General features: G+C 26.8%; 1 protein-coding gene across 2 annotated transcripts in view; it reads left to right on the top strand.

Moving 5' to 3' along the window:
* Positions 1-17,034, top strand: part of LOC107436602 (polycystin-1) — a 94,102-nt gene that overhangs the window by 62,707 nt on the left and 14,361 nt on the right. For both annotated transcript variants that reach the window (XM_043040586.2, XM_043040587.2), the window contains 8 exons: positions 1,262-1,392; positions 2,700-2,823; positions 6,838-7,020; positions 8,618-8,837; positions 10,965-11,218; positions 14,414-14,638; positions 15,571-15,672; positions 15,895-16,010. In XM_043040586.2, the coding sequence (XP_042896520.1) occupies positions 1,262-1,392; positions 2,700-2,823; positions 6,838-7,020; positions 8,618-8,837; positions 10,965-11,218; positions 14,414-14,638; positions 15,571-15,672; positions 15,895-16,010 (1,355 nt within the window). The remainder of the gene's footprint in view (positions 1-1,261; positions 1,393-2,699; positions 2,824-6,837; positions 7,021-8,617; positions 8,838-10,964; positions 11,219-14,413; positions 14,639-15,570; positions 15,673-15,894; positions 16,011-17,034) is intronic.

The following is a 17,034-nucleotide window of genomic DNA, read 5'->3' as shown; positions in this document are numbered from 1 at the left end:
GCTTCATAATCATGCTTCTTTTTTAAATACCCACAATTTTAATATTCAAAATTATTAATTTCAAAATTATGCTATTAAGTTTTGCTACATATACATATGAATTTAAAATAAAATATGCTGCCTCATTTGGTGATATTGTTTATTGCATAAAAATAGACATCTATTATTTTAGAAAAAAAAGTCTTTATTTTAAATTTATCCCTGCAGTTCTTTTGTATATTCGTCTTTCTCTTTTCAAAAGACCACACAGGATAAAGTAGTTTGTTTGGTATCTAAATATGTATTGTAACTTAATTTTTTAAAATTTTGAAAATTAGTAGTAAAATTTTTCCTTCACATATAATTTGTGGATTTCTTCTTTTAAATATATTAGCTGATTAAAGTAATCTGCTTAAATGATTTTATATTTAGATAAAAAATTGTTTTTGTTAAATTTGATCTAATTACTATACTTTATTAATTAATCTCTTAAATATGCTATTTAAATGTTATATTAAATGTTATATTTGATTAAAATGTCTTTTAAATACCTTAAAACTATAAATTTTACTTTTTGTTAAGCCATTACTTATTAATGTAATTTTAATAAATTGTTTTAGTGTAATCAGTGAAAAATGTTTTTTATTTGGTAATTTTTGATATGATCAAAATCAATTACATGAGCACACTTGATCCTAATATTATGTAAATACCAATATTAGGCAAAGTTGCCACAGGGTGGCTAAATATAACAAATGATGATTTAAAAATTGTCTGTCAGTTGCCACTCAATTGACACTATTTTTGTTGTTCATTTTATTATTATTATTTTTTAAAAAATATAGAATTTGGAATATTTTTTAATGTTCTGAAAATTATTTTATTTCATCCTTATTTTTTAAAATATTTCTTCAATATAGAAATGAACATTGCATTACCATGTTTTGAGAAATGCTTCAGTAGAAGTATGTTACATTATTATGTCAACAATTTTCTTAATAATTTAAAAGCTTTTAATTTTTGAAAAGTGACCACATATTTTAAAAAGTGTTCATTGTCAAAAATGTTACAACTAAAAACTGACTAGTGGAAAAATTTCTTTATTTTGCCCTATAAATACCAATATACTTAGCATGAAAATACCACTGAGTGATTCAACAAAATATAGTTTTAACATATAGCTGGAAAATATTAATCAAACTGTTTTATTCTTTCCTCTAATGATATTTTTACGATTCGATGTAATTCCTTTCATTAAATGTTAATAATTTCTTTATTTTAGTCTGAAGGCCACATACGAACCATTGTTGATCTTACTATACGCTTAGTTTTGACTATGTTAAAAAATATAATTGTTGGAGAAAAACCTATGGAATTTATGGCTCCAAGTGGGCTTGGTCTTACTATATCAATGTGAGTGATGAAATTATCTTTAATTTGTGCATAATGTTTGTTAAAAAATATAAGTTTTCTGGTGCTTTGCTTTTGATAGAGTTACTTATTTTTTCACTCCTCTCAGATATATACTAAACAAAATTTTGTTTAATTTGAAATTCAGGTATTAATACTCAATTATACACCTGGAACAATAAATATCTTTTCCTTCAAGGACTTTTTATAAAATGCTAAATTCAATTTATAACTAGTTAGATGTAGAAATTTTAAAAAAAATCACAGTTACCTAATTAATGACATTGCAATTAACGTAAACTTCAAACATCCAAATGAAAGCATTATCGAAGATTTTTTAAAAACTTTTCATAGTTTCAAACTTTTTAAAAAAAGCAGTTTTGTAAAGAAATACTGGGTATGAATTCAAAACTTACAAGTAAATAAATATATATATTTTTTTCAACTATGCATATTTACTGAACCTAAATGAAGCTCGAATGTTTAGAGATAACACTTCCTGTGCTGAAGACTAGAGTTGAAACATCTACCTATAGTCCCTCAATTGTAAATTTAAATCACTTAATCTCTTTGAAATAATATATATTAATTTGAGTCTTGGTTTAAGTATATTTATTACTGTGCATTTGTAGTTTTTTAATTTAAAAGTAGACTAATTCTTTATGCAGCTGTCAATACTTAAATTTTTTGATGGTGCTGTTTATTCTATGATGTCTTGACTTCTATAAATTTTTTTGGTATCTAGAGTATGTCATACTTTTAGAACTTACCTATAATACATCAATCAATCTCTTTGAAATAAGATATTAATTTGACTATTGGTCTCAGGATTAGGACTTGGCTATACATCAATGCATCGCAAAATATCGATTTAATGCATATATCGGCAGGCCGATATGACTTTCGTTTTAGGCGATGCATCATAAATCTGATTTAAGCCTCTGATAGTGACTTTCGTTTTAGGCGATGCATCAGAAATCTAATTTAAGCCACCATGAAAGACAACGGTTGCGGTTTCCGATATAATGATTTAACATGTGAGGATCCTTGCCTATGCTAACGCTGTCACCGTGCTGATGAAGACGATTTTGATTTCGTCTAACTGCAGAGCGTTATTTTGTGATAGCTGTGCACTTTATTTCGTTGGGATTTAACGTTTCTTGTAAATTATTTTCAGTGAGACTTATGGTACTTAGCGGTCGTTTCGTTGTGCATTATTTCGTCACTTTTTCTTTTCTGATTTATGTTAAAAATGTTTAATTTTTTGTTTTGTTTTAATTTTATAAAAATTTTGAGATACTTTTTTTTAGGTTTAAAGGTGGTACTTTGAGCAATCGTGCTATTCAACATGGTGATGCCGTATATGTTTTCCCTGAAGTTTGTGATATTCTCTCTGAAATAGGTTGCTGGGGTAATGAGACTCTAGGTGTAATGGTAAGCTATGAAAATATGAAGTGCACTGTGAAAAAAAAGAGCTCTGTAATAATTTCTGATCTAATGATCAGACTATTCTATACTATGATGTGATTTTAATGGTTTCATAGGCTAGACTTAAATATACTATTTAATATGTGCAGATGATATTAAGTTACCAAAATGAAAAAAAAAAACATACTTTTTCGGAGTAAACATGCCTTTATTTTTTTTCACAAGATTTGTATTCTTGATCCTCAAAAATGGGGATTGCTGTAATCTGTAACTGTGGTTCCAAAAGTTTGGTGGTCAAAAGCTTGGATACTTAATATTAATTTCTATTTTTACATATTTCACAGGACTCGAAAAACCACCCATCCGCCCGTTCTCGGCGGTCAAAAATTCCCTGCGGACAACAAATTTCTCGAATCCGCCGTCCGCGCGGGCGGCCATTTTCCCGTTAATATTCGTGATACATTTTCAATTTTTGTTATCTTACAAGAGTCTAGCGCCTCACTTCTAAGATGACCCTCTAATCTAGAAATACAGCATCATACTGCGCTCTTTGCAATTGATGTTTTCTCTGTCTGGGAGTACTGCAGTGGTTGAAAGAGGCTTTTCAGCAATGAGCTTACAAAAAAACATATTACATACTGGTCTTAAACAAGAAGTGTTAAACGCAATTATGAACATCCACCTAAATGGAAAACCCCTTTCATATTTCTGTGCAGAAACCTCTGTAAATCATTGACTTGATTGTGGAACTGGCTAACGTCATATTTGTTTCATTTAAAAAACGAAGTACCTTCGGATAAATTGACATTCCAGATAACTTGACCTTTGTCATTTAAATTATTTCATAAAAGAAATAAATTATTTCATAAAAGAAATACTAGGTTTTACTATTAGTAACCTAGTATTTGTAATTCTAGTAACTACTAATTCATTGTGCAATCTATATAAATGTTTGTAATAAATAAGAGAAAATGATATTTTTATTTATTTAGAAGCTACGGGTTAGTTTCAAAGGAGGACGGGTGCATTGTTGGACAAGCCGTCCTCGGGGACGGGTAAAATTTCTGACTTTCTTCGAGCCCTGATATTTCACCATATCTCTGGAATTATTAAAAATAACCAAATTATTTTTGTTCATTTCTCTAAACATTGTATATTCACAGATAATTCCGTGTAAAAAAAAACAATGAAGATTTTTTGGTTATTTATTTAAATAATGCTTAAAAATTTTGTAAATTCAAGAATAATTATAAGGTTAGATTTTGTAATTTTAAATCAAAAAATCTAATGGGGAACAGAATCTGTCAAATAGTTTTTGAGAAATAAAAATTTAAAAATATGACTCTTTTGGAACTTTTTAATGTGAGAAAAATAAAATTACCATTAAGATGCCTAAATTTTCATCTGCACNAGCCGTCCTCGGGGACGGATAAAATTTCTGACTTTCTTTGAGCCCTGGTATTTCACCATATCTCTGGAATTATTAAAAATAACCAAATTAATTTTGTTCATTGCTCTAAACATTGTATATTCACAGATAATTCCGTGTAAAAAAGAAACAATGAAGATTTTTTGTTTATTTATTTAAATAATGCTTAAAAATTTTGTAAATTCAAGAATAATTATAAGGCTAGATTTTGTAATTTTAAATCAAAAAATCTAATAGGGAACAGAATCGGTCAAATAGTTTTTGAGAAATAAAAATTTAAAAATATGACTCTTTTGGAACTTTTTAATGTGAGAAAAGTAAAATTACCATTAAGATGCCTAAATTTTCAGCTGCACTCCCGTCTAAGCTTTTAAGGTCTTATTTTCCGAATTGTACCAACCCCCCAAATGTTGTGGGTCAAGAATCAAAATCTGTCCCTTTAATAACTTTAAATGACATAATCCTAATAAATTTAGCCTTAAATAACTTTAAATGACATTTATATTTATTGATACTAACACTGACCACTTTATTCTTAATTGTTTATTGATCATAAAATTGAGTTTATTTAATCGGAACATTATACTATGCATTAGATACCATTAAAAAGAATAATTTAGTTAAAATGTAGCATTTAAAACTGAGTAATGCACTCCCTTTTAATTGAATAACCTGTTTAATGGAATAGAGTTGGCTGGAACCAATGGTATTCCATTGCATTTCCTTTAAGCAGGGTTGACTTTACTATCCTTAACCCTTCATAAGTTGAACAGGAAAAAAACATTTTAAGAAAATTTTCTATACTGTTGTGTTACATATTAAAATTTTTCTAAAATAGTATTAAAAGCTACGTTAATGTTTTTTATGAGTTAACCATATGAGATACTTATTAGGGCTTTTGTAACACATCTTTGCAAACATAACAAAATAAATTATAAGATAAGACAATCAATATCGCAAGTTTCCTTATAACATATGCATTCAAGTCTTTATACATCTGAAAAAAAATATTTATAAAATATAACTTATACACACCTAGCAAAATTAACATATCTACTTTTTTTTTAAACTTATGAGTTTAATATTAAATTTATATTTAAAAAATTATAATTCATTCTGCAACTGTAATAAGGTTAAAATAACTTATATTTATCATTATTTTACTTTGTAATACATGAAAAATATATAATTGAAAAAAACAATATAAATAACATGGTATATTTATATAAGGATAACATGTTCAGGGTGGCCACCCACCTGGAAAACCTGGAATTATCAGGGAATTTTTTTATACTGGAAAAAACCTGGAAAAATCAGGGAAATTTGGACAGAAACCTGGAAGAATCAGGGATTTTTTAAAGAAAAGCTGGAATTTTTTTTTTGATTTTTCTTAATTTTGCTAATTTAAATTACTAATTTTCCAAATTAAAATTATTTTACCAACTGTTATACCCACTTTTAGACGAAAGTTTATTGCCAAACAGTTGAAATACCATCAACTTAGCAATGCTTCGCTTGCATCAAAATTTGGTTCATTATAACCCTGTTTGTCCATGGTTTCTTAAAGGATTGAGAACCTTTCCAGGTCACCTCATTCCCATAAGATGACCTGGCTAGCACTCTATCCCATGAGTCGAAGATGATAAAATAACATTAAAAAAATAATATTTTAAATAAAATACTTTATAATATTAACACCTTTCTTGTACCAATCCTAAACTTTATGAGGGAAGAAAAGCATATTGACCTGGAAATTTTAGAATTTTTAACTGGAAAACCTGGAAAAATCAGGGAAATTTGAAACCCGATTTGAGTGGCCATCTAAAAAAAAAAAAAAAAATTAAGCATTTTCTTCATACTTGACCACTAAAGTTTCTCCCTTGCAAGTGGTCAACTTGCAAAGGTTTCACTCTATTATAAAAAAAAATCTAATAGCATTTTGGCTAGAGCTGCAAGTAATCCTTGCAAGCAGTGAATCTAAATATCAATGCAAATTACAGGTGAGTTGGCAAATAGTGCTGTGGTTTCAGATTCTTTTTCTAGCAGCCAACTTAGTATACCATTGACTGGCATCCCCACAGGTTAATTAACTTGTCTCTTCAACCATTTACAATGAATGTTTACCTGTTTACATAATCCCTTTAGATATAGTAATTTAATTCCTTTTTGTGCACTGAGCATATTCTTAAAAAAGAATATTGTTTTGCAAATAATGGCGGCTACAAAAATATAAAATTTTAATAAGGACATAAAATAAGTTCAAGTTATATTTATGTAGGCTATTATATACAAAATATAGTTGATTAATTTTCAATTGATAGAGAAATCTCTAAAATTTTGATTGCCTGCCAAGACCGATTATCACTATCTATGCATAGATAAAATATATATTTGTTGTTATTAAATATCCCTCATATGTCATTATTAAGGTTTATAAATAAAACAAGGATATTTTATGTAAAAAATTTTAAAAAATCAAAGCTGAATTCTTAGTTATTTAGTCTATCTCTTATATAATTTAATTTTTACTGATTTTTTCCATAATAATAATTTATTATCGTTATTTATTTTTTATAATTTAATTTTTTTAGGCTGTATCTTGGCCTGCAATTCTGGATTCTTATGGTGATAGTGTTGATCTTTTGTCAAATGACACAAAAACTATGCAGCTGATAATGCTTGACGAAAATTTAGATATGATGCATATCGATAATAGTAGTGGCTGGTTTACAATAAAAGTTCCCAGAGGAAGCAAGAAAGAAGGAGCAGAACCGGTATGAAAGTTTGTTATTATGTAAAGTTTAATTGTATGTATCTTTTTTTAAATAGCTTTATCTACATTACATAATGAAATATCACGGTTTTTCAGATAAATGTATCATTTCATATGTTTTTCATAGTGCATAGCGGTTTTAAAAATCGCTTAAAGGTGCTTATTTTCCTTTTTTAAAAGCCCTTAAAGGTGCTTTTTTCATTGGGTGTTTTTAAAAAGTGCTTAATTTTCCATTTTTCAAGATGAGATTTTTCCCTTACAATGTTGATTTTCGCTACGAATTATGCAAAAAAAAAGGAAAAAAACAGTTCACATTGTTCTATACAATGTTTTCACAATTCATTCAACCCTAATCTATTTCCGCATATTGTCAGTCTGCAGAGTATGAAAACGCCATTCGTTTTATATGATTCAAAACTTCATGATTTTTAACAATTGTCTAAAACAATGCCAGAATTTTTTTTTTTTTGACATGATGGTTGAAACAAGATAAAACCGTCAATTTTCAAAAACTGTCCAACCCTGCCTAAATATGATATTTTTTAAAGTGCTTGAAAATATTTTTTGGGTGCTTGAAAAATGCTTAAAAGGTGCTTATTTTTTGTTGAATAATTTGGCTACGCACCATGGTTTTTGAAATAAATTTTTAGAATTTTATATATCATTTCTAAATAGTCTCACTAACTGAACAGTAACAAGCATTTTTATAAGCAATTTGAAACAGTGAAAGGAATATTTCGTATTCCCCTTAAACAAAAATTATTAAACTACTGTTACAACTAAAGTGAAACACATCAAGTACAGAAGTGACATATTATAGTTTTGTTTCTCTAGACAAGAACTTTCCTCGGTATCACCAAGAACCACCTCAGTGTCTAAACGCCAAAATTTTTATTGTTTAGGCATTGAGAAAGGTACTTGTTTAGAGAACCAAAATTATAGCATGTCTACTTCTGTACTTAATCTGTGCTTTATTCAGATTGTTTTTCACTTTAGTCTATGTAGCACAAATTCTACCTATTTGATACTGTAACAACTGTTTGAACTTTTAGATGATTTTTATGTAAGCCTTAAATGTACTTAATTATATATATATTTTTAAAAAAAAATTGGATACCTTTTTTATTAACAAAATGTTTGTGACTTTGATATGTTTAGAGTGTAACCATTTACTAGCATTTCTTTTTAAATGTGTATCTTTTATTTTAATTTCATCTCAATTAACAACAACTCAATTAACATTTTATTTATTTATATTTTTTTAGTATTCATAGAAATATTTTTGTTTTTATCCTATGAATTGTAGCTATAAATTTTTTTTAAAATGTTTTTAATTTTTCTATTTAATTTTAAATAACACAATTGGAAAATAACCGACCTAAAATGCTTGTTTTTGGAAGACAACTGTCATTTTGAGAAATAGCTAATTGAATGACACATTTTTAACATCAAAAATTAAGAGTTGATAATGTGATTTTTCATGCTAATTTAGTTTGTAATCATAATATATTATTTCTCAAATTTGTTTTATGAAATAAAGTGTTTGATTACATTATCTCTTTTTTTTTTGTATTTCAAGTTATTTTATATATATGCAGGCACTTCCTGAACCAAATTTTGTTTACGCGCAAATCAAGTGGAATGAAGAAATGGTCTATCATCAATTCATTGTTGAGAAAGCTGATTCAGCTGTTAATGTTGAAATTACTCCATCTGACCCTGAAGTGGATCTTCTTATTTTTGTAAAGCACAGAGTGAAGCCAGTGTTACATTCTTATGATTTGATGATTAATATGGCTAATGTTAGAGAAGAGAATGGTAAGTGCATATTTCAGTTTTTAGATGGGATTAAGTGATTTTGTCCTGTAATATCTGCCTAATGTTCATTGAAGCTAATTCAAAGGTTAATATTCATTGGCTGAGACAAATATTTATGTGCTACGAAACTTAAAAAATTGATTTATTTTCAAATGAAGTTTTCATTAAAAATTTTTCGAAGAAAGTTTTTTTAGTATTTTAGAAGCTTTATGTAAATTTGTTATTCAAGTTAAATTAATTATAATTTGTCAAGTATAATTCACAGTTAATGCCTCTATTTTTAAATAATATTTTTTAAAAAAAATTTTAGGCTTAAATTTTTTTTAGATTAGACTTTAAGCTTATTCAAAATTGATGTAAATTGCTTTTTATTGAAATTGAAACAACTCAAATTTTACCAAATGAATTATTATTAATTAATTTAAGCATTTACCTCAATCATTCATTGAACTGTCTGGCAATAAATAAATATTTTGAAACCTTTACTTATTTTCATAAATATAAAATAATTCTCTCCCTATCTTACCTTAAAACTAGTACAACCCCAGCTTATTTCTGCTACTAAACAATGACACCAATTAAATCAGACATGATAGAATATACTATATATTAATTTAAACTTAATGTTCTGTTTGGGAAACTGAATAAAGGTAGAAATTGCCCACAATTAAATTAAGACCTTCAATTAACCTTAATCAAATAAACTCAAAAGGTTCAGTTATTGAAGAGCCTCTGACACATCCATTTTAGAATAGCAAATATTATATTATCAATTTATGTTTATATAAATAATAAATTGTTTATTTTATAAACTTAGCAAATTAATATGAAAGATCTCGTCATGTTTATGAGAGCCAATTTATTCTAAACCATCTTTTACGTTTTTTTTCTTTCAACCTTCAATTTTTTTGCTGTTATTGACAGGAAACACAGAGCAAAATATGTTTTTCTCCAATGAAATTCCATACCCAATATTCTTTTTATTTCGGTCATGAGTAAACATTTAAATAGCATGTAAAAAACATAGCATGGATATGGTGTGATTAAAGTGATTTATTATCTATTAATGACTAGATTAAATACTAGTCATTTTACATAATAGCTAGTCATTATACCTTTGTTTCCACTAATAGATATCAGAAAACATAAGTGTGCTTTAGGTTTTCATAAGCCTGCTATTGAAAATAAAGGTATAAATAATTCTTATTCTAAAATGCTGGTCCCTGCGAACTTTTTCATTGTGACTGCTGATGTACTTATGTAGGATTCGCATCAATCAGATTCCAAAAATTAGTTGTGTTTAAAGCTTGTTTCTTTACTAAACTATCATAATTTAGAAAAGTAGTTGCCAAAAATAGCTTCAAACTACTACCGTTTTTTCCCCTCTTTTTCCCCGTATCAGATTGCTCATACTAATGCTTTAAAAGATAGCACTTTACACTATAAACTATAAATAAAGTAACGAATACATATTACTTGTAGCATGGTATTTCTGACCACTGCAACAATATGATATTCTTTTCCATTGTATTTCTTCTAGTTTATTCTTAACCCTTTGATGCAAACTGGACACTGGTGACCCTTTTATATATTTTTTTCTGAGGCTAAAGTGCAAATATATTTTGGCATTTTCAGTTATAAAAAACAATCTAATAGTTCTGTTAGGTTATCGGAATTATAATTGTTCTAAAATATTAAAATCCAAAAGAAGTTGTTTAAAATTTTTTTTAAATTCGTATTAAAAAACTTATCAATAATTATTTTTGTATATTAAAGAAATTTAAAAGATGAATAAATTTTTGTCTAAGATCTGACTAAGTGCAAATTTGGAAAATTATAGTTTGAAAGTGAGTTGTGCTTAGAAGATTTTACCTTTAACACAGTAAAAGTCACCAGTGTTTCATGCTGTACTTCATAACCATAAATTATTAAAATGCTAAATTTAATATTGCTTATTTATTTTGACCTGCATCAATACAAAATAATGAAAAAAGTATGAAATATATGTTTAATAAAAATTCCGCTTCAAAGGGTTAGTTCTAAAATATAATTTAAAAGCTATTTCAATTATAATTGTTCTATTTAAAAGTAACATTATCAAAACTAATTCTATTTTTTCTTCATTAGGAACCTATGATCTCTTCTTAAATAATGAAGTTATTCAAAACAGAACCGGTTTCTTTTATCTTGGTATAATTGAGGCCAATAGCACAGCTCAAAACAATTCCATACCCGATGAAATGACATTTGACAGCTCTGTTAATTTCACTCATGGTGAAGCTGTTCGGGACTTTTCTACCAATTATTCTGTGAGGATTTATACTTCTGGATGTTACTTTTATAATTACGATTTGAGAATATGGTCTGGTGCTGGTTGCTATGTAAGTTTTTATATTTTATTATTATTATAATGTTAAGTAAGGGAGAGTCGCGTAGCCCCGCCCACTTAAGGAGTATTGCTTATATTTCTGTTTAATATTGAGTAATAATCAATATTTTTGTATGTTTCTATTGTTTTATCATCTTAAATAATGCAAAAAGAATGAACCAAAAAAGGAATAGTTTAGCTTAAAAAATAGAAATTTAAAAAAACATGTTTTTCATCTGTTTTCAAAATGAGTCTGTAGCCTCGCCCAGTTACAAAAATTATGTTTTTTTACTGTTTTTTTCAGGTGTAAATGCAAATGACCAATGTATTGACAGACAATAGATAAACCTCATTAGCTTTTTTATCACAAAATTCAACCGATTTTTCTTAATTTTGTGACTACTATATTCAACATATTTTCAAAACTATTGTTGACCATGATACCAGCTGCATAAATACTTGAAACTTTGAAAATAATCTTTTTTTAATATAACAGTTAATGTCCAATTGAAAAAACTTGACCATTGACTTGAAAAAATATTCTATACATATGAAATTGACGGTGGGCGGGGGTACCCGACCTATTATTATTTTTCTCAAAGCCTTACAGATATGAGATTCTTCAGTCTTGTGGCAAAATTTCCGGTTTTCTATACCTTAGAAAAAATTTATAAAGGAAAACAATACGTTAAATGTTTGTTTTTTCTTAATATTTCTGCATTATTTGGTTTACTTTATTGTTTTGTTTTGCTTTATTATTATTTTATTCTATTTAATCATTATTAAGCTTATTAGTTTGTTCGAATGTCATTGTACAGGTACAGTAAAAAAAAAAAAGTACTTCAAGCATATAAATATCTAAATGATTTATTTTTGTGAAAATAGCTTCATGCATTTTCCTAAATTTGAAAATATTCCTCAAGCTAATGTTTGGTTAATTCAAAGTTATTTTATAAAGTTTCAGGTTCTTTTTGTAATTCTTGAATGTTATCTTTTCATGTTTTAATGTTTGTTTTTAAACTTCAGCTGGTGATGGGTAGTGCTGTGATGGCTTTTGAAGAAGTATGTCCAGAAAGAATAGACTTGATACATAAAAATTACCGAAAGCTATGCAATCTTTTAGTTGATGTTGAGGAATGGGGCCAAGTAATAATTATCAATATGCTTATACGCTATGCACGGACACAGTTTGCTGATCCAAATAAGTTTGTATGTAACATTTTTGTATCGGAATATCCTTTTAATTATTTTNGTTTGTTGGACTGTCAATGTACAAATATAGTAAAAAAAGTTTAAATAAGTAAGTAAATAATTTAAATGTTTTCGTTTAGTGTAAAATAGTTTCACATGCTTTTTTTTACATTTTCATAATTTGAATTGATAGGTTTTTTCAGACATTTTGTCCTTTTACCAAAATTTCCATATTTCTAAACATTAAAAAAAAAAAATTATAAAAAATACTATGTTAAATGTCTATTTTTTCTTAATATTCCTACATTATAATGTTGTTTTACGTAATTATTATTTTACTATCTTTAATCATCATTTTTATTTAAAACTTAAAAGTTTGTTGGTCTATCAATGAACACTATCATATTTTTTCTAAATATGTATGTAAATGATTTAAATGTTTTCTTTTTTGCATAATAGTTTCTCACACTTATTTATTTTTTCATGATTTAAATTGATAGGTATTTTCAGACTTTTTTTTCTCACGTTCATGCCTGACTTCCTAGTATAAATAAAAATTTTATTGATCACACTCTTTCCCTGTAAAATGTAATATTTGAGCATGCATACTTACTTCACAGTAGAATAAACTGATTTCATATTATTCTGTGGGGAAACAATGTATAGAATCAACACATTTTTAGGAATTTCTCAATGGGGTTGAGACTGTAACTAAGCTAATGTGTATCTGTATCTGTGGCGCATAATGCAATTTTTTATAGATAAATTTTGATCTTAAAATACTGTTCTTGATGTTAGCTTGCTTGCATAGTTTTGAAAATCATAGAATTGTGGTTTTTTGCAGATCACGGAATGTAGAAAAGTTTTTGACTTCATCAAACTAACTTTACACTTACTTCATCCCACTTTTATCAGTCATAAATAGGCTGTGGATAAAATGAAGTTTCTAAATTCTTTAATTGGATCTATAATTGAATATGATAAACAATACCTAACCACCCATCAAAAGATAAGAATTACAAAAGAAAAAAAAATTAGAAGCATTCCTTTTTCTAATTAATATATGGGTTAGGGATGAGAGAATCTCAGCTCACGTTTACTGTAAAAGGCTTTAGGAGAGCTAAAATTCATTATAAAATTTTCATAAACTTTTTTGCAACCTATAAGGAAGCATTTGGTTCCATTATTAAATATAAAAAATTTAAAATTTATAAGGTATAAAAAATCAGTAATCTACTTTTGTTCAGTGTTTTTGCTTTATGAAGTTGTCAAATGACTTTTATATGAATAGTTGTCAAACTAGTTGATGGCTAGTTGTCAAATGACTTTTATTTAGCTTAATATTTCTTTAATTTTTGTTTTAATCATATCAGAGTTTCAGTTGGTTCAGTTTTTTTCTTCGTTCTTTCTTTCTCAGGTTGGTAATAGAAAAGTTTTTGATTTACTAGTTTCCTTGTTTAGACATCAAAGGCCAAATGATGAGATTGCAAAATTTGGCCTTCATCCAATGTATATCTTAAACTTTAAATAATCTAAGTATCTTGAGCTCGGATTTAAGTTATTCAGGCTAGGGCAGGCTCGAACTTCCAAAACCAAGAAACACCAAAGGAACAGGATTAAGAAACACCAAAAAGATGGTTAGATAATATTTGAACAGCCCTTGGTTTAAAGTGTGCAAAATAATTTTTGTTTATATCCTGTTAGGTTCATTTTGCTGTTTGCACCACCTAATTTAAACCTTGGCATTTAGTATCCTTTTTACAATTAAATTAATTAATTAATTAATTTTTATAATTAAAAATTGCTTTAATTCTAATTAACTAAGAGGTTTACACATAAATGCGTATCTTTTAAAAGCCAGTTAGGGATGCACAGAATTATAAATACTTTAATGTATATTAATTATTTTTTTAATTCAAATTTTTTTTCTATATTTTGAATTAAATATTTCTTTTTATATATATTGTATTAAATATTTCGATTAATTAAATATTTCTTTTCAATATTTTCCCAATAGGTTGAGAATGCCACAGCAGCTCTTACACAATGTAAATGCAACCATCTGACATCCTTTGGTGGAGGGTTCTTTGTTGCACCAAATACAGTAGATTTCTCTTATGTTTTTGCCAATGCTGGTTTTGCCGATAATGTGACAATCTATATGACAATAATTAACATAATGCTGATATACCTGGGTCTATTGGCATGGGCTCGGCGACAAGATATCAAAGACAGAGAAAAGGTATGAATTTTCATTATTAGTTAAGGATCAAATAGCAGTTTAATAATTCCAAATTTTAATGTAAGCAATTGTATTTTATTAAAAAATAAAGCATTTAATGTAATATCATTTTGAAATCTTCATTTATATTAGTATTTTATGCTTTTATTTTTAATTAATAGCTTAATTTTATTTTCATGGGTAGTTTTTAAAAAATAAATATCATTTAGGTATTGAATATTATAATTACTAACTGACTAAAACCAATTTCGTTCTTTTCCTATTTAAGCATATCATAGTTTTGTTTCTTTAGATAATTGGAAAAAGTGCACTAAACCATTTCTTAAAACTCATATACTAGCAATTAACTTATTTATTAGCAATTAAATAAACTTACTTAAACTTATTAAGAAAGGGTAGTCCAAAAAAGTGCCTTAATATTATATCCATCCATACCTTAATATCATCATATTCCAATCAAAATAAAATTTTGATAAATGTGTCTTTGTAAATTAGTTTATTGTTTTAAAAAGAGAAAAACAGTAAAACAAAAATCAATAATTGCAATTTAAATCTAATCATTAGTTGAGGATTTAAATTGGGATCAATTTCTTTGTTTTAATATTTACTTATTATTAAAATTAAAAGAAAATAAGACAGATTACGTATGTAGAAAAAAAAAATTTAGGTTTTATGTATAGTTGAGTTTACTTTAGAGTGCAGGACATCTTTGCAAAAGTATCTATGTATTTATTAATTAAAATTTGTATGCAATCTTTTTATTTATGTTATTTTTATTCAACATAAGAACAAAGCTACTTTTTGAATCTGTTTTTGACTTTCGAATTGAACAAAATTTAATCAATATTTAAAACTAATTAGCTAATGATGATAACATATTAGGAACATCTTAACATTTGTTAAATATAAAGGTTGTGTCTTTATAATTTCAGCTTGGAGCTACACCATTGCCTGATAATGATTCTGATGACAAATATTTATATGAGATGATAGTCTTTACTGGGAACAAGGATGCTGCAGCTACAGATTCAAAAGTTCGTCAAATTATTATTTTATCTGTTTATTTGTTATTTCTAAAAAATTTCTTTAAAAAAAATTTTTTCCTGTTTTATTATCACATTTTTATTTAAGTTGACATTTTCTGAATTGGTTTCTAAAATTATATGTCACAATTGTTTCAAATTTATGTAGATATTCAAGTTTTTAGTAAAAATATTTTGGAATTTTTAATATTTGAACGTTTTTTTTTTAAATAGGTGCAATTTATCTTATCTGGAGACGATGATGAAACTGTTGTCAGAACTTTGGAGGATCCAAAGAGGAAATTATTTAGGCGAAATGCTGCAGATACTTTTGTGATGGCCACACCAAGGTAAAAAGATATGCATCTACCAAATAATTTATAAATTTAAACTAAGATACTGTGTTCCTATCTATGCTAAAATGCAGCAGATACTTTTGTGATGACCATACTAATCTAAAAATACGTGCCTCTACCTAGTAATTTTTAATTTAAATTAAGATACTGTGTTCCTAGCTATACTAATATGCAGCATATACCTATGTGATGACCATACTAGTGTCTAAAAACACATGCCTCTACCTAGTAATTTTAAATTTAAACTAAGATACTGTTTACCCACACACTGTGTGTGAGTTGCAAATATATGTACATTTTTTACTATGTTTTTAGCATGTCAACAAATCGCTAACAATGTATACACTTTTTCTTAATGATTTGCTTTCAAAATTAGTTAATATTTCCTTATAGTTTTCTTCGTGAACAGAATGTATTGTATGTTTTTTACTCTCGTATATAAAACATATGCGATAATAATAAATATCTACTACACATATGTAATTCCTTAATGTCACAACTGTCTCTGAGAAAATTCTCCTTAATGGTCCTACCTCTGCACCCTGCATTTGTTACTAAAAAATGTAAACTTTTGCCAATATATTTTAAAATTTTATTAATGCATTATTTCTCTATGTTTTTTAGATTTTGTGTTATGTTCTTTCTAACTGAAAAAAATTTTTGAGGGTTACATGTAGGAATGCTGAATACTGGGCCAAATACCGAATGCAACATTTTTTTAAAAAAATAATAATTAATAAATATCATATTTTTGATGTAGAAATAGGTTTAGTCTTTATTGAAAAATTATCAAAATTTAGTTGTGTTATTGGTTAGGGGTAAAGAGAAAATATTTAAATAGAAATGTTTAAAGTAATTAGATATTAAGATGATTAGAAATACTTAAGATAAAAAAAACTGGCTAACAGCTAAAAAAAAAAAAAGAACTAAAGCTGTGAAGTTGAAAATAAAAGACATAGAATAAAATATATCCTCTTAAATTTTAAAACAAAACTTTAATGCTGAAATTTATATTTTT

The sequence above is a fragment of the Parasteatoda tepidariorum genome, chromosome 9 (assembly GCF_043381705.1).
Source record: "Parasteatoda tepidariorum isolate YZ-2023 chromosome 9, CAS_Ptep_4.0, whole genome shotgun sequence".
Taxonomy (NCBI): Eukaryota; Metazoa; Arthropoda; class Arachnida; order Araneae; family Theridiidae; genus Parasteatoda; species Parasteatoda tepidariorum.
The sequence above is the reverse complement of the archived record's forward strand: the minus strand, read 5'-3'. Positions and strand labels throughout refer to the sequence as shown.